At 38.2% G+C, this 24390-nt stretch overlaps 2 protein-coding genes across 5 annotated transcripts in view; both read left to right on the forward strand.

Moving 5' to 3' along the window:
* zmiz2 (zinc finger, MIZ-type containing 2) overlaps positions 1-5791 on the forward strand; it is a 33992-nt gene extending 28201 nt beyond the window's left edge. For 2 of the 4 annotated variants that reach the window (XM_046066063.1, XM_046066064.1), the window contains exons 17-20: positions 66-307; positions 2340-2461; positions 4162-4371; positions 5558-5791. In XM_046066063.1, coding sequence (XP_045922019.1) covers positions 66-307; positions 2340-2461; positions 4162-4371; positions 5558-5665 — 682 coding nt within the window. In that variant the 3' untranslated portion in view covers positions 5666-5791. Of the gene's footprint in view, positions 1-65; positions 308-2339; positions 2462-4161; positions 4372-4789; positions 4872-5557 lie in introns of all 4 variants that reach the window. The other 2 variants (XR_006827735.1, XR_006827736.1) reach the window with 2 other exon arrangements.
* Positions 5792-9973: 4182 nt separating this feature from the next.
* Positions 9974-14189, forward strand: ppiab (peptidylprolyl isomerase Ab (cyclophilin A)). Its single transcript, XM_046067780.1, has 5 exons — positions 9974-10166; positions 11598-11628; positions 13299-13387; positions 13514-13686; positions 13770-14189. Exons 1-5 carry the CDS (start codon positions 10098-10100, stop codon positions 13903-13905), a joined length of 498 nt encoding a protein of 165 aa, XP_045923736.1. The 5' UTR covers positions 9974-10097; the 3' UTR covers positions 13906-14189.
* The last annotated feature ends 10201 nt before the right edge of the window (positions 14190-24390 follow it).

Raw genomic sequence — 24390 nt, forward strand, 5'->3', positions numbered from 1 at the left:
TTTATTTCTCTATATGATGTCTGGTAACTTTTTTGTGTATTAATGTATTTCTTTTTTCCTCTCAGTTCTGAATATGAGGAGATCACCATAGACCCAGTGTGCGGGTGGAGGCCGGTGCCGGTCAAACCAGACCTGCACATAAAGGAGGAGCCCGATGGTCCGGTCCTGAAACGCTGCCGAACAGTCAGCCCGAGTCACATGGTCCTGCCTAATGTGATGGAAATGATCGCCGCCCTGGGCCCGGCGTCGTCCCCCTACCAGAGTCTGACTACAGGAGGCAGGAACACCCCGGACTACAACAGGCCAGGTAGATTCAAGACTGAGGAGGGAAACCGTGTCAGGGAGTTAAATACATAAACACATAAACTACAGCTGAGAAACTTTCCACTTCTAAAAAGATAATGAAGGGGTGGGGGTAAAAATTGATACAGCATAGTATCGCGATATGTTACGTGGCAATATTGTATTGATACACGGACGCCAAGTATCAATCTTTTATTAGACAATGAACAAAATTATAAACGAATCCCCCCATTCATCATGAGCTGAACTCAAAGATCTAAGACTTTCTCTATGTACACAAAAGGCCTGTTTCTCTCAAATATTGTTCACAAATCTATCAAAATCTGTGTTAGTGAGCACTTCTCCTTTGCTGAGATAATCCAACCACCTCACAGGTGTGGCATATCAAGATGCTGATCAGACAGCATGGGTATTGCACAGGTGTGCCTCAGGCTGGCCACAATAAAAGGCCTCAGGCTGGCCACAATAAAAGGCCTCAGGCTGGCCACAATAAAAGGCCTCAGGCTGGCCACAATAAAAGGCCACTCCAAAATGTGAAGTTTCATTGTATTGGGGGGGTCTGGATACCAGTCAGTTTCTGGTGTGACCACCATTTCCCTCACACAGTCCAACACATCTCCTTTGCGTTGAGTTGATATGGTTGCTGTTTGCGGTCTGTGGAAAGTTGGTCCACTCCTCTTCAATGGCTGTGCGAAGATTTGAAACATTTCACTTTGACAAACCATGAAAAAACATAAGAAATCAGGAAGGGGGCAAACACTTTTTCACACTGTATTTCAGTTGGTGGGATTCCTCACAAAGGATTTAGCAATATGTGAATCAGAATCTGATGACAGTTGTGGGGTTGTTTGCTTCTGTTTCCAGGCCACTATAACACTTACCTTTTAAGTCCTCACTGTTTAGCATTTATAAGCAGTATATAAACACTTGCACTATAAATGCTACTATAACCTACTCCTGCGAACACCCATGTGGATAATATATGAAAATAGGGTAAAAGATAAAATGTCTTCTTAGGATAAGCTATAATTGTGAAATATTGTACATTAATAAGCTAAAAATGTCCTTACAGCTGCTTTCAAATATGTGTTATAAACATTTATTAAATGTTTATATAGTAGTTATAAATTCTGAAGGAAATTGTTACTGATGATTGTTTAATCAGTTGTCAATATTTAATATAGGAGAGAGGAAAAACTTCGGATTTGAAACCAAACTTTTAAGGTATATATGTAGATAAGTGTATATGTAGATAATGTGTTTTTATCTGGGTGACAAATTAAAGGAAAAGTGTCTCAGTATGGAGTCATCCCACTACGAGCCTCCGGAGCAGCTTCAGGGCTCCTCGCCAAGTCTGAGGAACTCAATTGACCCTTCGCTAAGCCACGCCTTGAATACACAGCTGGCCAGTCACAGCTCAGTATAGAACTCGCTCTAACTGAGGTCCGACACTTTCATGGATACGCTCCATTGAGTCTAATGCAAAAAGAGTCGTTTTCTAGCTTTTTTTGGCTGTATTTTTCCAAGATATGGCCAAACGCTATTCCTGTAAATAGTTGGTCACTATCCAGAGAGGTTGAAAGGAGAAGTACGATTTATTCTCTTTCCAAAACCTGAAATAAATCCAGAAAAATGTCGGCAAATTTGACAATATTTCTCTGGGGAGTGCAGTAATGGTGGCAGCGCAGTTTTTGTCGGACTTAGCAACAGTAACTAAGGGGTGCGGGGCTTAGCGAAGGGTCAGTTGGTGGGATGAACGCCATTCCTCCACAAGATATTCCCTCATTTATATAAACCACCTTTATTTAATCAGGTCATCTCTTTTGAGATTAAGAGAAACCTGAGTACAGCAGATAGAAAGAAGCACAGAACCAGCCAGATATAACAAAAGGACATATCAAAGACCTCACTAAACGGATCTGAAGATGAAAGTTGCTGCTCTGGTCAATATAATGCAAGAGAAAAGAAAAAGTCTACACTGACCTGTTTCTGTTTGCTGACTGGAAGTAATGTTTGTTTTGTTTTTGGTCTTGTAGGGAGCCAGGGATTCTCCAGCCAAACAGGATTTACAGACTTCCCCAACACTCCTGGCACCCCGACGCTCGGAGAGTACGCTTCCTCCGGACCGCCGCCTCCACTCCCCTATCAGTCTGAGCAGGTTGGACACCTTTTTAAAGTACCCTTATATACAGGACATGTTCCTTAATGGTTGAGTGGACGTCAGCGACAACCAGAGTATTCAGACGTAGACAGAAGCCGCTGCTGTGTGAGATTCCTTCACATACAGACCCAGAGTTAGAGGTGGAGGAAGAGAGAGAAAATGGCGAGGGACGAAGAAGAAAGTGTCCAAAGTATGGGATTATTTCAAGCTAAAAGAAAAAAACAACTCTGTAATGTTACAGCCCGTCCACCGTAAAATGAAACTTATGTCGCCTACTACAATAGCAATCTGCCTGGTTGTAACGTCAGAGTAATGACTTAACTTATACAGCTGATCTGCTGGCGCCGCTGCTAAGAGAAAGTACTTCTTAAACGATGCATCAATGAATCGATGAAACAATCTGGAGAAGCTTCGAGTACTAAAATCATCGTTAGCTGCAGTCCTAATGGAAATGTTTTGCCATTGTAGACGTCAAATAAATAAATGACAGCCAGGTGATGGAGGTAATGTTTCGAGTTAAAACTTGAGATTAAAGTGGTAAATTTTAGAAGAAAATCACTCGGATCACTGCAGAAATCTGAAATTGTGTTTTTCAAGTTCTTTTTTTTCCCAGTCATTAATAACACAAGACAAGAGTCATGAAGACGAAAGAGAAGAGGTAGATATGAGGCGGGTATGAGGGACTGCAACAAAGCCACTTGAATATGTCACATTTTAGTCATTTATTAATGTCTGCAGTTCTTCCCAGTTTTTTATTGAACAGAAGGATTATCTCATAGTGCTGGTTGGTTAAAGTAGCTTTTAGTGTTTAATCAGTATCTGCATACCCTGCTTTAGTTGTGTTTAATAACACCATTATTTTTTTCTCAAAATTTGTGACTTTAAACTCACAGAATGTTTTTTTTTTTTCTCGCACCTTCAACAATCTCAGACGATTCGAGGTTTTTTTCTTGTAAATTTGAGGGGTTTTTTCTTCTAGATTTACCACTTTAATCGAATATCTCAGCACATTTTATACTCTCATAGTCCAGCGGTTTTCAAAGTGTGAGGTGGGCCTCCCTAGGGGGCTCCAAACAGTTTCAGCTTCATTTGTGAGTTTTTTTTGTTCTAGATTTATCACTTTAATCTCAGAGAAAATACGTGTTTTTTTTCTCGCACATTTTATAATCTCAGAGACACTTCAGATTGTGTTCTTGAAAATTTGTGAGTTTTTTTCTTATAGATTTACCACTTTAATCTCAGAATATCCATTTTTTTTTTTTTTGCCTTTTGTTTTTTTTGTAAATTATTTTGAAAATGTTATTGAGCCTTTTTTTTTAAAGTGAAGCTATATATTTGTGAGGCGTGAGTACCACTGACTGTCTGTTCCTTCTGGCTTGTGAGTTCAGTTAAGAGCCTTTAACTGGACCTGAATTCGACAGCACCGACTGAGAATATATTCGCTCACATACCTCGCCACTAAACCGCATACCACCTGTCGCTTGCAGCTGCTCGACTGTCTGCTGAAGGTCTTTAGAGAAAAGTGTCCGTCCATCTTGACTGTCACACACTTCTGGCGTTCTGCCTCTTGAGAAAAGACCACAAGGATTACACCTAATGCATGGAGTTAAACTACCCACTGTGAATTTACTGCCATTTTTATTACCATAAAATAAAGATTCTCCTCTTTGTGTCTCTTCCTGGTCTCTCACCGTCAGACGCCTCATTCTGGACGACTCGAACACGCCCACAACATCCTCCAGCAGCACAGTTCAGGTGTTCACGGCAGTCAGAGTCACGGTGACGCCAGCAGTCCACTGCCGCAGAGGAACATTAATACCCAGAATTCCCGGCTGCAGAATGAAGGCTCCTTCGGTCTGGGAGGCCCGGGAGGACCTGGCGGAGAGGGAGCCGATCACACACTAGATGTGAGTGGAAACCTGTTGATCTCGTGTTCAGTTCTATATAAGAGCATGTAACTTTTAAAGGACTTGAACGTAACTTAATCTCTCTGTTTGTAACTCCAGGGCACGGGTCTATCAAACTGCTAAAAGAGATAAAAGTAAAGAAGAAAGCCTAAATATTAAACTTCTTACATCTTTTCAACATTTTTAAGAGAGCTCCAGATGTCTCCTGTAGAAATATTTTGACGTTTTGAGACATACACTTTTTGCTGTCTTCCTGAGACAGCAAAAAGTGATAAGATGATAAGATAACCACCATCATGTCCGTATGGTAAATATGAAGCGACAGCCAGCAGCTAGCCTGGGTCTGTCCAAATGTATAAAGAAATTTGCCTAGCAGCACCTTTAAAGCTCTCTGATTAATACATTATATCTTGTGTAGTACCAGATTTTTTTTTGACCAGGACCAGTGACTTCATGGAGTATCCACTGGTTTCCTGACAGCTACTCCAAGCCAAGAAAAAGTGAGCACATAATCCCCCCGTGTCGATTTTCGATCAGTGAGCTTTACAGGTGTTTCCAGTTTAAGCCAATTGGCTGCTGGCATGACACTGGTTGATTGATATTCTCTAAATCAGCGCAAGAAAGTAAATAAGCATATTTTCAGAAATGTGGAACCTGTAAGTTGGTTCATAGTAGATCCTGTGTGACTGGACAAAATATAAGACTGGTATGTTAGTTTAAGCCATATTTATAATTCAAAATAGGTTAGTTTTAGCCTTTGTCTCTTTTGAATTGACTTTCTGTGCATCATCATTGTCTGCAAATGTATCCTGCTCCTGTTGGATTTTCTCTTATTTCTTTATTATAAAATATTAATTTCACATTTTAATTGCTACTGGATATATACAATAACAAAACACATAACATAAAGTCAAATTTGTTATTTTTAAAGATTGAACAATAGGTCAGGTGTAGGATAAATCCTTTTCTCTGATTGGTTTCTGAGCATACATGTGATAAATCATGTGATCTTAAGGTTTATCTTACACTTCCCTGTAAGGAGGAGTTTGTTGTTCTTATTCTTCACACACGTTTGGTAAATACGGACCTCCAATATCTTCCTGTAGTGAAACTGTTTTATATGTCCAGACTTTTTAAAACTTTAAATTAATGTTTAATTGAATTTCTCTTTCTGTCCGTCGTTAAGCTTCTTCCTGAGCTGACCAACCCGGACGAGCTGCTGTCCTACCTGGGCCCCCCCGACCTTCCCAACAACAGCAGTGACGACCTCCTGTCTCTGTTTGAGAACAACTGACCGTCTTCACCAGTCCATCCTCTGCTTCTCTGTCTGCTGTAGCCCTGCCCTCATCGGCACGTCTCTGTTGACACCCACTTCTTGTGTGTCTGTGTGCATAAATGCGTGTGAGCGCACCTGTGTGTGCTTTTTGTGTGTCCTTGTCTTGTTGAAGTGTCCTGCTGTACTTTGAAATTCCTTCAGAGCAGTATACAGGAATAGGAGGGAACACTTTTCACATGTGAACACTGTCATGAAGAATATAACAATACAAAGGCACTGACTCTGCAGACCAGCATTATAAACTATAGCACAACTCACAGGCTGAAGGTTTTAAATATTTAATTTATAGATTTTATTTGTTGTTGTGGAGGATAATGGAAGCTGGGATATGTATATGTGGAGTTAATGGACACATCATTACAGTGGTTCCCGAACTAGGGGCAAAAATAATATCACAGTCTATTTAATCTTATATTAATCTTATATTTTTCTCAACTTTGAAATACCCTGTAGACTAAATTAATTTCTCCATTACGTACTTAAAATTTTCAAACACTCATTGCACTGTTTACAACACATCAAATCAAGGAGGAGCCACGTTAAGTAATTCACCCAATCAGCTTAGCCATCTAGTTGGCTACATGTCTTATTTGCTTGTTCGTGTAGCGCAGAGTGAACGCTAATCAATAAGATTATGTGAAGTAAGCGGACATTAAATATCGCGATCTCTGTGATTCGCCTACGTTTACTTTCAGAAACGTCTCCAAGCGCATGCTACCCCACCCTCCCAACTCCGATGTAACCTCCAAGTTGGGAACCACTGCATTAAAGGTTAGGGCTTGAGATGTTATATGAATATATTATATGTTATATTTTTCTTTTTGTCTATGAACAACGTGTTAGTCCGTCTCTCTCTACTGTCTGACTTCCTGTCTGTGGCTCACAGCTCCAAGCTCATTGATTCTGACTGGGTGAAGACTTTATAATTAATACTTTTGAAAAGGATCAGTAATTTCCTAAAACAGCTGGAAAGGAGGAAACAGTGCATTTGTTGGGGGATTATTTTAGGCGGCGGATGAATCCACATGTGGTGCTCCAGTGAGCATTTGAGACAGCAGGACGGTGTATGTGGGACACAGTCAAAATAAACTACAGTGTGTGTGTGTGTTCATAACACGTTCTCACTCCCAGGTCATCACATACTGCATGGACACATGGTCAAGACCCTTTGATGTCAGTTTGTAACACACTGGGAAGCCCTGTAGCATGAAATAGCATGAATGCTAAAAGTTGGTTTAGTATGAGATAAGTCTGAGTAAGGTGAAACAAAAAGTCAGCATAGATTATTTTTAGTGAAGTTACTTAAGTTGGTAAGTTGTAAGTAACATAGTTATTTTAACCATGATGTTTTCCTAAATGTTAATCACTAGCTATTGTGAAAGTCCAACTTGTCGTAGCATCTTTATTGTCGCTAACATGACCACGGAGCACTGCACATCCAAAAACGATGCTAGAAAGGTACCCAGGGCGTTAAAAAAACAACGCCAAGGGGTCTTTAACAAGTGTCTATATGTGACAAATTGGGAGTGAGAAGATGTTCTATGAGGAAGAAAATACAGACTGTCATGCACACACTTGTTAGTAGAATACATTCGCTGTTGGTTTTGGTCGTCATGTATTTGTTTCCAACAAGAGAAATATATAATAACAGGCTTATCTTTTAATACATAATGATGTAAGATAAGGGTAGTTAAAGGTGGTCATATTAGTTTGTCTTTACCAGATGGCAGAGTGAAAGAACAGATCAGAGTAACCTCCTAATGTAAGGGAAAAAATACAGCCCAGCCTATGAAGGCAGGGCGCAGATGTACAATAGACATTTTGTAATCATGAAGTTGGGAGAGCGCTGAGGTTCATTGTATCTCCGATGTCCTTCAGCACTGTGAAATGTATAAAAATAAAAACTCCCAGCTTTCCGTTTTCGAGCATACTGTATATGAGCACAGCTGTGCGTCATGGCATTTTCTGCCATTTGAAAGCTGTTGGTATGTTTTAAAATCATTTGACATGTATAACCCATCATGACAAGGGTTTATGTACTGTATAATCAGCTGTTTTCATTAGAGAACGTGTGTGCATCAAATTTAATTGTTAATCATGGTAATGTTAATGTTAATTAGTTGGATAATTGATCATTGTTGGCACTGTATACATACTGTATGTTAGAAAATTATAAAGCAATTGTAAAAAATTAAAGGTCATAGAAATCTGCATATGACAGAAAACAGTCAGCTGACATTGAGTAATGCAATTAAAGAGGCAGAAATTATTCTTAATACCACTTTTTAAAGCTGACGTTTTTTCTATGAATTTTGGGACTGTGCCCTTAATGGTCCAACATTGCCCAGACAAGGCAATACGAAATGATGTTCTTTGCCAATTGAGCAACACAATAATGTATGGAAATTATGGACTATTTAACTGCAAATTTGCTAGAGAAAAAAATGTTTTTTAATATGTAAAGTATTCCACATATTTTGTAACACATTGTAATTGCCATTATTTTCTATTTATTTTTTAATCATAATCGTCATTGTACCTACAGTTACCTTGTCCCTTTCCTGAATCTCAGAATCAGAATAAAAAATCACTTTATTTGACGAAAGAGTTTGTTTTGAAGGCACTGCTGTTTTAAATTTCCAAGTATTCAACGGTGAATACATTTCATAGTCAAGTTTTTAATGTTGCAGCTATTGAAGTAGTTCTGTTCTGCAGTTGTGTTTATAGCTATGAATTATATTTAATAAGCTCATCAGGGGTTTTCTGATCTGCAAAGTAACAGTACAGATGTTAAATAAATATGGTAAAGTGTAAAATATTTCGCTCTGAAAATGTAGAGGAGTATATAATAACATAAAATGTTACTTTAATAACATTTTGAGGTTTGTATTCTTTTTACTCCGTTTTTATCAACTGCGGCTACAAATTTACAAAGTAAGATTTTACATTTTAAAGTTTCAAGTTGAAAGGTTGTCTGTTTCTCCTCTAAACTTCTCACATTTGTTTCATTTAACTGTTTTGAGTCCTAAAGAGAGGGGAAAGTATCAAATAATCCAAAATATATAAATACAGAGTCTATCAGAATTTTTTTTCTTCTTCTTTCCACTCCTATTAATCATCTCACAACCTCATAGATTAATCTGGTGACCTTTTGGAGGGGTCCAACCCCTAGGTTGGGAAACACTGGACTAAACTAACTGTATAAAGTGGTTAAAGTTTTAGTACTTGTTATACAGTTGGCTAGTTTTACTACTATATACATAAAGGAGTAAAACAAGCCAGCTGTATAAAAAAATAGTAAAACAAGCTAACTGTATATGAAGTTGTTAAAACTAGCTAACTGTAACATTATATAAGGTAGTAAAACTTGCTAACTGTAAATAAGGTAGTAAAACAAGCTGACTGTATACTGTATGTAAAGTTAAAACTAGCTAAGTCTATATAATAAAGTAGTAAAACTAGCTAACTGTAACTTTAATGTTATATAAGGTAGTAAAACTAGCTAACTGTAACTTTAATGTTATATAAGGTAGTAAAACTAGCTAACTGTAAATAAGGTAGTAAAACAAGCTGACTGTATACTGTATGTAAAGTAGTAAAACTAGCTAACTGTAAATAAGGTAGTAAAACAAGCTGACTGTATACTGTATGTAAAGTAGTAAAACTAGCTAACTGTAAATAAGGTAGTAAAACAAGCTGACTGTATACTGTATAAAAAGTAGTAAAACTAGCTAACTCTATATAAAGTATTAAAACTTGCTGACCTAACTGTACATAAAGTAGTTATTAGATCAGTTTCATTTTACTGCACAACCAGTACTTTTACTTTGATACTTTAAGTACGTTTAGCTGATAATACCTCTGTTCTTTTCCTAAATAGGATTTTGAACGAGGTAATGTTACTTGAAATGGAGCATTTTTACATTGTGATATTAACACATTTCCTCGCACATTTTCACAGATATTCCCAAATGTGATAAACTCAGTAACATTAACTCTTTTTTCCCCCCATTGAAATCCCAGGGAACCTCGCCCACTGTTTTGGGTGAGTTTGATTCTAACACCTTTCATACGCCAGTGCTTTTCAGATGGCTGATTTTCACAGCAGGAACCCGCCTGCCTGCGCACTGCCCCGCCCGGTCGGGATGCCGTGGGAACATCTCTCTAACCGACAGCGCTTCACAATTAGCCCCGCCCATCTTCATTCCTATTGGTCCATTCGTGTGCCATTTTAGAAGAACGCAGCTGTGATTGGCCGGCGGCAGCCTTTACATCACCGGTGCACAGACCCACATAAACAGAGACCTAAATAGATCCGTGCATCTGACGCGTTCAGGGATTCATTCAAGTGCGTTTTATTATCTTAAACCTTACAGGCGCGTTTATAAACATGGGAAACCCCCGAGTTTTCTTTGATATCACTATTGATGGAGCTAACGCTGGCAGGATTATAATGGAGGTAAGATAAACATCAGACTTTATATTTGTCAATAATGTTTATTTTAACTACGGTCGTTTTATTAAGGTTAAAAACCCCTTAAGAATGTCTTTTACATCCATCTGTATGATTTGCAAAAGGCCTGCAGCTCTGCAGTGCGTCAACTTCTCTCATGTAGCTTAGGTTTCCATTTTGGTAGCCTTTCAAATATTTAAATATATATATATATATATATATATATATAGTGAATAGTGATATAGTATGATTCATTGCATGAATAGATATAATAGCAGTTAAATTATACACAAATCGTCCTGAGTGAAAATATACTGATGGAAACGCCCAGTAGCAGCAGCAGCAGCAGCAGGAGCAGCACAGCTGGTAATAACACATGGGACTGCAGTTATAAAGGGCAGGTCAGGATATAAACCACTGGAGATGCAGCTCATCTGATGTTTTTACTCATTAAAGCAATTAGAGTTGAAATATTAGTCAATTATTTGATTGTTAATAATTTAATCATTATTTAGTGTTTATATTCCAAACAGCCTCTCAAATGGGAGATGGGAGTTTTGTTTCTTGCCTGTAGGCTATAGCCAAGTGCAATTACAGCTGCAATGATTAGTCGATTAACTGATTAATCACTTTGAGACCTTCTCTCTCTCTGATTTCAGCTTCTCAAATGTGAATATTTTCTTGTCTCTTTACTCCTCAATGTTAGTACACTGAATATATTTGGTTTGTTGACAAAATCTTGGGCTTTGGAATATTTTTTTCACAATATTCTGGACCCAACAACTAATTGATTAATCAAGAAAATAATCGACAGTGAAAATAATCGTTAGTCCTAGCCCTAGGGGTTTGGGGTTTGGGGTCTGTTATAATAATACAATAATAATACAAAACCTACTGTCTAGTCTTGCTCTATGGAAAGTGCCATACGTTAACTTCTGTTATGCATTGGCACTATATAAATAAAAGTGTATTGAATATGTACAAATTTCTTTCTTTTCCTTTTTATAAATGACAGTAAACTTAATATCTTTGGATTGTTGGTTGGACAAAACAAAACATTTGAATAAGTCAAATTGGGCTTTGGGAAATTATAAATGACAATGCTCACTATATTCTAACATTTTACAGACTAAAACCTTATTTTTATTATCGATTAATTTGATTAACAGTTGTTGTTTTTTTGATTAATCTGAAATGAAATTAAAATTGCACCCTTAAACACTATATGTCCTGGACAATTAGGGCTTGTTTTGAGGCTTTAGGCGTAAAGTCTGCAGTTGTTGCTGTCTCTGTCAGATTAAATGCTTCAGACATTTGGTTGTCTTCTTACAAAGGTTTATCTTATAATGTATCTATCTGTTCCAGTCTGTAAATAAAGTGTCAAACTGACAGCCACCTCTGCTGTTTCTTTTTCACTGAATTGTTTGTGTTTTGCAGCTCCGAGCTGATGTGGTCCCAAAGACTGCAGGTAGGTAAACGTTGACAATAAGGAGAAAGCTTTGTAAGTTCACTTCAACATTAACAACAGAGCTTTAGCTCAGTCTTTTTCCACCCACTCAGAATGGATTTATGTTTAGATGAGGAAACTATGCGTCCCCATTAACCGTCAGCTAAGAATTTATTCTGAATATGGGTCGAGCCTGTGGGTGATGCAGGGTGTGAATGCTTTGATCTAAAGAGCTTGAATAGCAAGTTGCAAAACTAAACGGGAGTGTTAACAGTGATACAAGGAGATAAGCTACTAATTCTTTATTAATAAGAAGAAGGATGCAAAATAACTCTTGCTTGCTTGAAATGTCCTGGTGTTGAAAGCTGGCAGTGGTTAACAGCCATATATTGGTTGCTCTGTCCCACCACACTCATGCCACCCCCAACAAGAAAACCTGCATGATGCACTGCTTTGCAGCCATTGTCAGATCTATGATCTCATTTATAGTAAATGGATGCAGGAATAATGTCCAGTATGTTTCCTTTGTGCATACAGTTTCTGTAGTGGCTCAAATACATCATACTGTTTCTGCACTTTAATTCTAAAGGTCTGAAACGATTTCGCCGAGGGCCAGATCCACATGTCCAGGGGTCCTTAGGGGGTCAGGGTGCCATCGTATTATTATTACTGTCAATGCAGAATGGTGTGGATTTACTGTGGCAGGAAGCTTTACACAAGAGTCTTGACAGGCTCGGTTCTGCTGCAGTTTTCCAACAAAGAGCAGCATCTGAGAGTACGTCTTTACCCGAGACACAGAATAACCTTAAAAGAGACACAAATCCACTGCAAAGCAATGCAAAACAACCACAAAGACATGCTAAATGATCAGAAAGACACAAAAACTATACAGATGCAAATGACTAAAAACGACGTAAAACAATGCGAGGGGTGTTGGGCCTTTTGCTTAGGGATGGCTTACTTTAAGTGGCAGAGTTCAAACAGAAAACAGTCCTGACAGGAAGAGGTAAATCCGACAAAAGGCAACAAAAAACTTCACTAACTAAGAAACAAATAATCCAAGCGGGGAAGGAATAAAACTGATGAACCAGCAAGGACCGAAGACATTTTTTTACACAGTCAACGAGCGGGGCAGGACGACAAACAGGTGATACCAATAATGGCAATTGTGACAAAACACACACAGGCAAACTTCACAACAAGACAGGGAATCAGACCAAATTGCGGAAACACAAACTGAACAACAAACCCACAGACTAAAGCAAACTAAAAACGTATATGGACACAAATAAGCCAATACACAAGAGCACAACCAAAAAAAGACAGGAACACGGAACAGACTGACAAAAATAGAATAAACAACAACACAGGCAGAGGAAAGACACTAACACAAGGCAGACAGGCAGAATCGTGACATTTACGTACATGTCTGTGCCCAGGGGCCCTTTGTGTCATAATCAGTCCATGTCAGCAGCATTATTACCTTGAGCATGTAAAGCAGTATTATTTTAATATATGATAAAATAAAATTATTCATACAAAAGACACATTGTATTGCGTATTGAGCAGCCGGGCCCGTGACCACAGGTGGTTTGAGTATGAATCTATTGCTTATTAGTGGAGATAACAACCTCTAACTTATTTTCATATCTTGGTTGAAGTATGTTTAATGAGTCTATCTTTATTTACAGAAAATTTCCGTGCTTTGTGCACCGGAGAGAAAGGTTTTGGCTACAAGGGCTCCACGTTTCACCGTCTCATCCCTAAATTCATGTGCCAGGTACAGTGAAAGCAGGAATTTGTCCTGTTTCCTTGTTTTCACAAATTCAGATTTGACCTAATACATTTTTATTTGTCTTTGCCACATTCGCTGAGTCAACTCAGTTTTTTTGTTTTGTTTGTTCAGGGCGGTGACTTTACCAACCACAATGGAACTGGAGGCAAATCCATCTACGGGGAGAAGTTTGCTGATGAGAACTTCCAGTTGAAGCACTCGGGCATGGGCACGCTGTCCATGGCTAATGCCGGGCCCAACACCAACGGATCCCAGTTCTTCATCTGCACAGCTTCAACGGACTGGTGAGCTCCACTCTGACCCGCAAACTGCTGCATTCAGTTTCATGTGTTTGTCTTACATACTAATCGGCGGCTCTCCTCTCCAGGCTGAACGGGAAGCACGTGGTGTTTGGCAATGTTGTGGAGGGCATTGATGTTGTCAAGGCAATGGAGAAGCAAGGCACAAAGAGCGGCACTCCTAAAGCCAAGGTTGTCATCGCCGACTGCGGTGAACTACAATAGTGCGTCAAAGCTTCAGTCCAGCCCGTCGTCCGGTCAGATGTGTCCTTTATGCGTCCACATCCCAGTGAATCTTTGAGATGGTGTTTATCTGCAGCATCAGTAGAAAAACACCCAATGATCCCGCTTTCTCCTAAAAAAAAAAAAATGTTAATATGTTTGTCTGCTGTGTTGATATTCTTTGTGGAATATTTTGTACGTCCTAATCTTTCTTTGAGAACCACGTTTGTTAGCAAAAATCTGAATAAAATTATGTTGTTGGTGTAAATAAAGCAACTTGAAAGCTTGCTTTGTGTACTTTACCTCTCATTCATAATCAGACATTTTGTTCTTACCACATAGACTGTATAAAATAAGGACAAACATGGTCTCCGTGATGGCACCTATAGGTTTCTTAGGAGTGAATATGAAGCTCAGTGTGTGTCTTCCGGCAGCTATGGCCGATCCAAAAATGGGCAAAGAAACTCAGCGTTGGTGGAGCTAGCGGCTAGCCACCTGTGGCGGCACCCAACTGCCACACCTTTAATTATGCACAACTTTAAGGCTTTACATAATTTATAAGGGTGAGTTATATAAAAATTGTGATGACCATTAAAGTTTTGTTGTTGTTAAGTTCCCCATGTCAGATAGTTATAATAAGAGTGTCATTTAAGTGTAATCATTTAATTAAGTTCTAATATAAAATAAAATTCCAATATTTTGGAGGTTGACAGTGAGTGGGTTTTAAGGTTTGTCTCATTTGTTTCCATTAACTACACTTTAAAAGTGAAATACTACCTAAAATGATAAAGGTAGAGGTTTGAATTGAGTTTCTTGAGTAGGAAACCGATTGTAAATGAGTGTGTTTGGAGGTTTCTATAATTCACTTCCATTTAAGCTTCAAACAGGGACAACAAATACTTAAAATTTTTAAATCGTCATGTATACTTAACACTTCTTTTAAGTAGGATTGTGAATGCAGCATGTAATGGAGCGATTTTACATCGTAGCATTGGTACTTGGAATAGAACAGCCTTTATTGTCATTGCATTGTTAAAAACATACAGTGAAATATCCTATAAGGTGCCAAAACACAACTGCACATACATTCATCCACACATTTGTTCATTCATTTCCATAAAAATAAATAACAAAATAAATATAGAAGCTAAGATCTACTGTTAAAACTTTTATTTGAAGGTATAATGAGTGGGATTTTCCTAAATAAAATAAAAAACACACAATGTAAAAACAAAAATCCCTCTCAATCATTAGGCTAATTATATAGACAACCTATAAAAACAGAAATTATTTTATTTGTAAGCATTTGACGTTTTTAATGTTTAAAATTGGCAGCAAGAATGTCTTTCACATCTGCCCATGTGATCTGCAAAAGGCCAATGTTTTTGTTTTGCAGCTCCGAACTGATGTGGCCCCAAAGACTGCAGGTAGGTGAACTTTGACAATGAGGAGAAAGCTGCACGTTCCCTGCACACAGCATTAACTACAGAGAGCTGCTGCTCTGGCTTTTTCCACACACCCAAAATGGATTCATGTTTGGATGAGGAAACTATGCTTCCCCATTAATCCTCAGCTGAGAGTTTGTTATGAAAATGGGGCGTGGCTGAGTCAGAGTGTGAGAGCCTCAATAACCAGTTGCAGTGCATAAGGAGTGGTACAACTGCTATGATTAATAATATTAGGAGAACTCTTGTTTGCTTTAAAATGTCCTGGTATTGGTAATTTCATGCAACACCGAACAAGAAAACATGCATGATGCATTTACTGACTGACTGGGATTTTGTCCCACACAGCCGTTCATGTTCACATGAATATATTATTAAATTTGGCCCACAAATAAATACTAAAGTTTAGCTGCACTTCAAAGAGATGATAATGACTACAAAGAGACTCAGATGACCGAAGAGAGATCGAAAAGGCCAATTATTCCACTGAAAATAATCATTAGTTACAGTCCAATATAAAATAGCAACTACACCAGTAACATCCTGCTTTTACATGAATGCATGAGGAATAATAATCAGAGAATATATTATTATAGAATATATATTAGTACAACAGTGACAGGGTATATTTTACTTTTAATACTTTTTCCTGATTATACATACCTACTTTTGCTTAAGTAACATTTTCAGTGGACAGTTTCATGTGTTTGTCTTACATACTAATCAGCTCCTTTCCTCTCCAGCCTGGACGGGAAGCACGTGGTGTTTGGCAGTGTTGTGGAGGGCTTCGGGACTGTCAAGGCAATGGAGAAGCAAGGCAAACAGGACGGCACTCCTACAGCCAAGGTTGTCATCGCCAACTGTGGTGAACTAAAATAGCTCCAGCCCGTTGTCCGTTCAGATGAGTCCTTTATCGTCCACATACCAGTGATTCTATGAGATGGTGTATATCTGCAGCATCAGTAGAAAAACACCCAAAGAACCCACTTTCTCCTCAAGAAAATGTCTGTCTTTCTACAAAATCTGAATAAAATGATTTGTGTACATCATGAACACCCACTTTGTTTGTTTTTACTTCATTTTCTGTATTTAAGTGTTTCTATTAATTTATCACGTTAGAATATGGTCAGTGCCAGTGGGATTAAAACAAATTAATGTTTTATCAAGTGTTCAAACGGTAGGGTTTAATATTTTGTAGCTGACATATTTTACCTCTAGAGGTCATTATAGGCTTTAACTCCACTCAGGGAAAATACTATGTCATGTTTTTCATACCACAGAGGTAGTGGAAGAACTACTGAGATCTGTTATTAGTAAAAGTCTCACTCCACTGAAAGTAAAAGTCTTTCACTGAAAATGTTACTTAAGTAAAAGTATGTATTGCATTGCTCATGCATTAATATTAAGCAGGATATTACTTCTGTAGCTGTTGAGCTGGAGCTCATTTTGATCTATTAAGTATCGGACTGCAGCTAATTATTATTTTTATTATAGATTAATCTGTTGATTATGTTCTCCATTAATTGATTGTATGGTTTGTAAAAATTCTGAAAATAGAGAGAAACCAGAGCCCAAAGTGACGCCGTAACAATGTTGTTATTGAGTTTGAACCTTAAGATTATTAACAAACATTACAATTAAAAGGAAAAGCAGCAAATCCTCTCATGTGAGGAGCTGGAACCATCAAATATTTGGTATTTTGCATGGAAAATGACTTAAATGATCATCAAAATAATACATTTTCTCTCAATCGACTTGTCGATTAATCGCTTCAGCTGTACGTGTGTTGGGTACTATGGGTTATTTTTAAAACAGTAAATAAAGCAGCAAAATAATTGAAGCAAAAAGTACAATATTTCCCTCTGAGATATAGTGGACAAGCAGTAGTTGTTTTGTTTGTCTTCTTGCTGTCCAGTCTGGAGACATACACCTTAGGCTTTGCTACAGGAAAAACCCAAAATAATTGGAAAGTATTTGGAAATCACAGACAGATGCACCTACTGTATTTCAAAGTTGCTTTCCTTATAATAGAGAAAGTTAGTAGAGAAAGGGCTGCTACAAAAATACTCCTGACAAAACACTCTCACCTTAAGCTCTATTAAGTAGCTGTCAGAGCTGCCAGAGCTTTCAATCATATTATGATCTTTATTAATATAACACGTTTCCTAAAAAGTGTACAATGTGCTGCATAACTAAATTAACATTAAGACAAGTGTGAGTATTAGCAAAACATCAGAAAACACAAACAACTCGTGTAATATGTTTGAAAGCTCCAGAACAGCTACTAAATGGACCTCGTGGTGAGAATGTGTTGTCATCTGCTGTTTAATAAAGATCTTTGAAACTCCTCTTTTAAACCAACTTACGTTGGTTTGAGAAATCCTTAAAGAGCTCATAAAAAATTGTAATTTTATAGGGGTTGGAAAATGCTGCTGAAGATCACGTGATCTGTTTGAAAGCTCCAGAAGAGATATTGATTGTCCCTTTAAGTGGCGCTGTTTGACTTTTTCCAAGGTCAAGAATGAAGTCTCTCTAGCTGAGTTGAATAAAACCATTAAAAAGAATTACAAAAGACAGTTTAAGCTCTGAGAAGTTTTAATTTCTGATTAAGTACAGACTTTATCAAAACAAAGCTTTCAATGCTCAGTGTTATTCACAATAAAAACAGAAAGAAATGTCTAAAAACCAACTTGAAATACACATATTAAGGCATCAACATCTCCTTTGCCAGTTTCTCCTTCAATTCACCTCAAAGAGAGTGATACAAAAATAAATTCAAAAGAATTTCCTATAGAAAGGTCTCTGTAAGAAGATAATACGAGAATATAACAGGAATTGAGACCAACGAGCAATCACAGCACAGTAAAACCACAAATACAAAACATACAGATCCAATATAGCAAAAGGTTAAAGATCGTAATGGTTAGAGAGACCCCGTCCAGAAAATATCCATGGATAGTTCCCTATTTCAGTGTTTTGTCTGCGTTTTAACTGAGTGGTTTGAGGAACGCTTCTGAAGAAAAGGCAGATTCTGCTGCAACAGGACATCATAATATTTAACAGAGAGTCGCAGCAAAGGAAGTCTCTGATTTCCTGACACAAAATGTACGGAGAGAGGAGTTTTTAGGGGTTAATTCTGGACTTTGGGAGTAACTTCATGCCTTCACGGTTTAATCCAAATGTTATATAAAATATGGCAATTCAAAATATTGAGCATTTCATTAAAATATCTTTCATGCGATAGGGATTTAGTGGTCTGATGTGGCCCCTCGGGTAATCTAATGGTCCCCAAGTAGCCAGCTATGATGTTATGATGCTAACAAATTGTCCCTCACAATAGTCATGTCCAGATTGTTTGCTGCTCTGCCTGGTTTTCCAAGGCCACAATCAAAACCCTCTCGAAAGGAATAGCTCGACATTTAGGAAATATTTACTTTCTTGGCGAGAGTTTGATGAGAAGATCAACTCTCATGTCTGTGAGAAGGGCGGTTAGCTTATGTCAACATAAGGACTGGAAGCAGGGAGAAAAGCTAGCCTCGCTCTCTACAAAGTTTAATAAAAACACTACCAACAACGCCTCTAAAGTGATGGCTCGCTAAACCCCCTGAACAGCGATTGTCCAAACAAAACTTAAGAAACTGCGACGAGGCTGCAGCAGGAATGTGTTTGTGGGGCTGTAAAAGTAAGTATACAAAGGGTTTGAAAAGTGGTGTCTGTTTTAAATCCAAAACACTAGAGCAATGGTAGGATTGGATTTAGCTGCAATCGTTAGCATGCACAGCTAACTAGTGAAGGACCTTTAGGCTACTGTGGTTACTTCACAACTTCCAAAGCCAAGGAGCATTAGCTTGCTACATAATAATGTGGGTTTATGTTACAAACCCCTCATTAATGACAATAATATACTGTTCCCACCATGTGGAAGACAAGATGCTACATCAGAGGTAACGTTAGCAGCTCTGTCTGCCTTTTTATTTGGTTTGGAGATGTCTACCTTCTCGTCCTCAAAACCTTTTCTCGGTTATTAGTGAAACATATTGTTTGAAAACCAATAAAGCATAAATCTAACCTCTGTGTTGCTTTTCCAAACATGTTTTTTTAAGCATAATTCTGTCTTTTTACTTCAGACATGTTAGCTTTAGCCTCAGTCTTTCAGCATTATGTTTGTAGCAATCATATTTAAGACTCTCGTTAAAGGCTTCTTGTTTTAAAATGAATCAGCTGCAGACAAAGGTTCAGCCAACTTACAGAGTTAGCATTAATTAGCTAGTTAGCTTTAGCTGATACCAACTGCTCATTTCTGGCAAAAAAGTCTGCGAACACTACTTGCCAAGAAATAGTTAGGGCACGTTTATCTTCATAAACACCTTAATGACATTGTTTGTGTACAGTATGCATTAAACAAACATGAAACAACATGCTAATTAGTGAGCTTTAGAGACATTGACAGACATATTTTTGAATTCTGGACAAAATCAAGCTAGCTGTTCCACCTACTTCCAGTCTTTCTGCAATGTTAAGCTAATCGCCTCGTGGCTCAGCTATAGCTACTTGGCGCAGACACGAGAGTGGAAGAAGGCATCTTCTCATTTAACTCTTGGCAGGAAAACGATTGACCATATTTCCAAAACGTTCAAGCCATAGGCTACTTTAACATCTCCACAAACTGTACAAATTCACCAATCAGCTGTTTATTTACATTTTTCTACATATGAGCCGAGCAAAGGTGCTCACATATTTTTCTGAGTCTGTCACAAAAAAAAATTGTTTCAGACATGACACTTGAGGTAATAATAACACAAACAAGGGTATTTGAAAAGCTGGTTCAAATTTCAGCATCGGATCTTTTAATGTTTTTTACTTGCATGAGAAGACAACTACGCCTCAACCAAGACAAAACAGCGGATTTTGCAGGAGTCGTGTTCAGCACCGAACACTGTACATCCTCCTGTCATCCGGGCAGTTGGTAGCTTTTGCAATGGCACATTAGTGATATTGTCTCCCACTGCTTGTTTAGTTACATATTTTTTTAGAACCATTGGTAGGACTACTCTGGACAGCTAACAGTGACTGTGAAGTTGACGTGAAACACCAGACTGGAAGTTGTTTAATAACCTCAGTAGGGTACCATGTTGTTTCTAAAGCAGCATTCGGACTGGATTTATTTCTCTAGGGTGAGGTGAGATCAGCGATTAGATATCCCGTCCAGAGAATGTACTGTATGTGGGTAAACTGAGTTTGAGATTTTTCCCGCAAAAAAGAACCGCTTGTCCATTTTTTATCAGCTCAGTTTGAAAATTGAGTTAAATGGAGCAGCCTAAATGTAAATGGTAACACCAATATATAGACAGCCTTGACCACCATGGGACCTTATTTAAGAAACAATATGTACAATAGTTAACGACGAGAGACAACTAATGTTTTATATCCCGTTTTAATTGTGCCTGGAATTACATGTCAATCTAAAATACAATAGATCTTTTGCAAGTCAATAAAGTCGCAGTTTGTTGTAAACTGTTAAAGTATAAGACTGTTAAAATACGTAATTACAAAGACCACAACCCCAATAGTCACGTATGTGATGTCATAACTGTTTCTCTCAATGACTGAAGCCAACGTCACTGAAGCTAACGTCAAAGGGCTTCCATGTGTAGATGTTATGAAAGGATCGGGAGTCATTGGATTAAACACATCATGTGAGAAACATCTGTGCGTGGCACCTAGCTAAGCTATCGAGTTAGAAGAAACCAAGCAATGAACATTAGCTTAGCATTACAGTGCTAACATGTTGGTGCGAGACGTGAGATGATTGAACGCTTTCAAACAAAACTAAATGTTACTTCACAGTTTTACGACAAACTGACTTTCTTGAAGGACAAAATTATCTATTAAACTGCCAAACAACATGTGTGTAATTCAGGGCACAATTCAAACTGGATCAAAAGATTAAGTTGTCTCTCGCCGTTGACTACCGTACAAATTTTTTCTGAAATAAGGTCGAATGGGGAGAAAAAAATCAAGCCATCAGGAGAGCAAGACCCTGTAAGCTCATCAAATGTAATGTTGTATTGTCAGGTACTGCTGCTCTCTTTATAGCGCTATTTATTTTAGCCTAAACATGTTTACATTTTGTCAAATTGCTACCATTAAAAGTATGCCGAATTAGCTATGAGCTCCTGTTCGCAGTGTGCCTGTGGATGTACAGAAAAGTATCACTGGATTACTGTGATACTGAAGAAAACTTGATGATTCTCAAGCAAGTTCTGCAGCCCCTCTGGGACATTTTTTCATGATTAGCATTGATAAATAATATCTTCGGGAAGTGTAGCTCACACTGAATATAATAATGTGTGTGTGTGTATGTAACGTTATGTGTGTTGCAACTTGCGTGCGGTGTCCATGTCTGTGACGGAGCGTATCCTGTAATTTCACGACAGAACAAGTTCAATTACAACAGAGCACAGCGAATATTTCCACACCTCCACCTGTGATATTAATCCAGTCCAAATGGGCTTAAGTCTGTAGTCTACTGGATTAATTTCAGATCATCACACACAAGATATCTAATAAAAAAGCCAAAGGACTGTGGTTATTTGAATTACATTTGGCTGAAACAATACATTGGACTTAACACAACGACAGAAATACTATTATAAGGTACACTGTATGTTAACAAACGTGTCACAGGTGATAATTGTGTAGAGACTGTGACAACACTGTAATACTGTCATCATCAGGCTACATAACTGTGCTGGTTTAGACCTGGGCTACAACTAGTGTGTAAGTTGTTCAGAGCACTTAATGACACTTGCTGAATGTAAAAAACGTAAGTCGAGGGAAGACCTGCAAAGACTTAAACTACGGGGAAGAATCACTGAGCAAGATTCTTCTGTCTGAGGGCTGATATCACAGGTTTAACCTCAATTTTTAATTACAAAAGACAGCAGAGCCCATGTGTGGTCAGGGCCAGGTGTGGTCATTTCAGGGCCTCACACATAATCAAGCACGGGGCCCTTTGAATCCTGACCCTGGTCTCTTTAGGCTGGCTGATAAGAACACTGCAGATAATCTCTCATGGTTGTACTGGTGGCACTAATGGGCTGTGGCGATGCTGTTTGGGCTATTGTTGAGTCCTAAAATCTTATTTTAAGTTCTAACACTGCAGAAAATCTTTTAGTCAAATGCAACAGATCATAAACCAAAAACTCCTGCAAACTGTCGATCACTTGTGCTCCCTTTATTAATAAGGTTTTGGTGGATCAGACCCTTTAAAATTCATTTTACCTGATGAGGTCGTAGGTTTGATTTTTAGAGGACACAATTAAGTCAGAAGGTCTTTAAAAAACAACTAATATAAATGTTATATTCTTCATTTCTATAAATTTATATCATCCAGCAAATAATAAATTGATTAAATTGGTTATCATGCTTTCGTATGCAAAACCTGACCTGACACTAACATTTCCAGTGTCAACAATGAACCTGTTTATAACCTGATTTACTACAAAGAGAACTGGTTTTTTTCTGCTAAACAAAAACTAATTATTTTATTATTTTATTTTATACCAGAAAATGCAGAGGAGTTGTCAGACCTTTTCAGCCCTCAGTAGTGTCTGCAGGCTTCCGCACAATCTGCACACAGCCCTCAAAAACCTCCACCAAGAACGAAGGGGACATTTTTATCAACTCAGAGTTTCTCCATCAGGATTTTTTGGACTAGACCGCCAAAGAGACAAAGATTAGGGGTTTCAAGCCCCAGTTTATACCCTTACTGATGAATTCTACCTGCTGATGGTCTGAGGGCCGAAACATTCAATGAAGAGAGTACAAGTTACCGACAGACTGTAAGATTTTGGGGGGAAAAAATATCGAGTGAGGTCCAGAATAATTCAGCTCATTTTAAGATCTTTGAGGAATCATCAGTAATCCGGCACATGCAGTAAAAACGCACCAGAGATTAGACTGAATGACTTGTCAAGGCTTCCTGCAGTGTATTAGCCATCAGCTGCTGATTCTGTTAAGAGTTGTCCAAAAAGCTTTAGTGGCAATAAAACATCAGGATCAAGTTGAGTGGAGTGGTCTGAAGTCTGATTAAAAAGTGGAAGGAGTGGACGAGCTTGTTTCTTTCCAATTGGCAGTTAGCTTGGTCGCTGACGGGACAATAACGTCACATAGTTTACCCGTCTTCATAACTGCAGTTATGCGACATGGGAGGTTAAATAAAATGGTGCAACAACCGTGAAAGACACTCTAGTTTCTGTTCCTCAAAAGGTCTCACCGTCGAGTAGTCTCGCTCACGGTCAAAGGTAGGGCTGGGAAATAAAACGATAATTATCGCGATATATTGTTGCGTTTGTTCTGAACATAAAGAAAAGTTTAAAACCACAATTAACCATCTGGCTTCTTCAGCTTTCACTCAGGAGCAAAAATCAGCCTTTAAACTTGAAAGAAATAATGATTTCACATTTATCCTGATAATTATCGATATCGAATGATATAAAAAAGATTTGTCATGATAATATATTTGCTTGTAGTTTGCCCCAGTGAGCGAATCCACTAATCCCTGTGATTGCAATGAAATTAATTGATTTTGCCACGAAATATTGTTTTTAATTCTGGTGTGACCGTGCCTTAGGGATAGAGTGTGCTATACCCCGTACAGATTGTAAATCCCTGTGGGGCAAATTTGTGATCAGTAAAACTAAAGTTATTTCTTCATTTGTGGGCTTAAGAGTTTTCAGTCTTCATGTATGCTTCACTGAAGAGTTTTACTACCCAGAGCTAAAGTTGTTTCAGAGGCTTAAACAACATTAACAATATAAAATAAAAAAATAAATAACTTACTGATATTTGAAGATACTGACATCAGATGTCAGTCAAACGCTGCTACACCTGCTGCCAGTCAGAACCCACAGGTTGCTCCTCACTTGGTCCCATTACCTCCCCCAGTGTAACCAGACTAGCTGATACCTCAGGTTGTGTGTGTGTGTGTGTGTGTGTGTGTGTGTGTGTGTGTGTGTGTGTGTGTGTGTTGAGGGGGTTT

This window comes from Micropterus dolomieu, linkage group LG13 (genome assembly GCF_021292245.1).
Source record: "Micropterus dolomieu isolate WLL.071019.BEF.003 ecotype Adirondacks linkage group LG13, ASM2129224v1, whole genome shotgun sequence".
In the NCBI taxonomy this organism is placed as follows: domain Eukaryota; kingdom Metazoa; phylum Chordata; class Actinopteri; order Centrarchiformes; family Centrarchidae; genus Micropterus; species Micropterus dolomieu.

Excerpts from the sequence above, each read along its gene's own strand:
- ppiab (XM_046067780.1), top strand. The coding sequence starts at position 10,098 with ATGGGAAACCCCCGAGTTTTCTTTGATATCACTATTGATGGAGCTAAC. Across the intron at positions 10,167-11,597 it reads CTGGCAGGATTATAATGGAG|CTCCGAGCTGATGTGGTCCC; the intron begins GTAAGATAAACA and ends TGTGTTTTGCAG. Across the intron at positions 11,629-13,298 it reads TGTGGTCCCAAAGACTGCAG|AAAATTTCCGTGCTTTGTGC; the intron begins GTAGGTAAACGT and ends CTTTATTTACAG.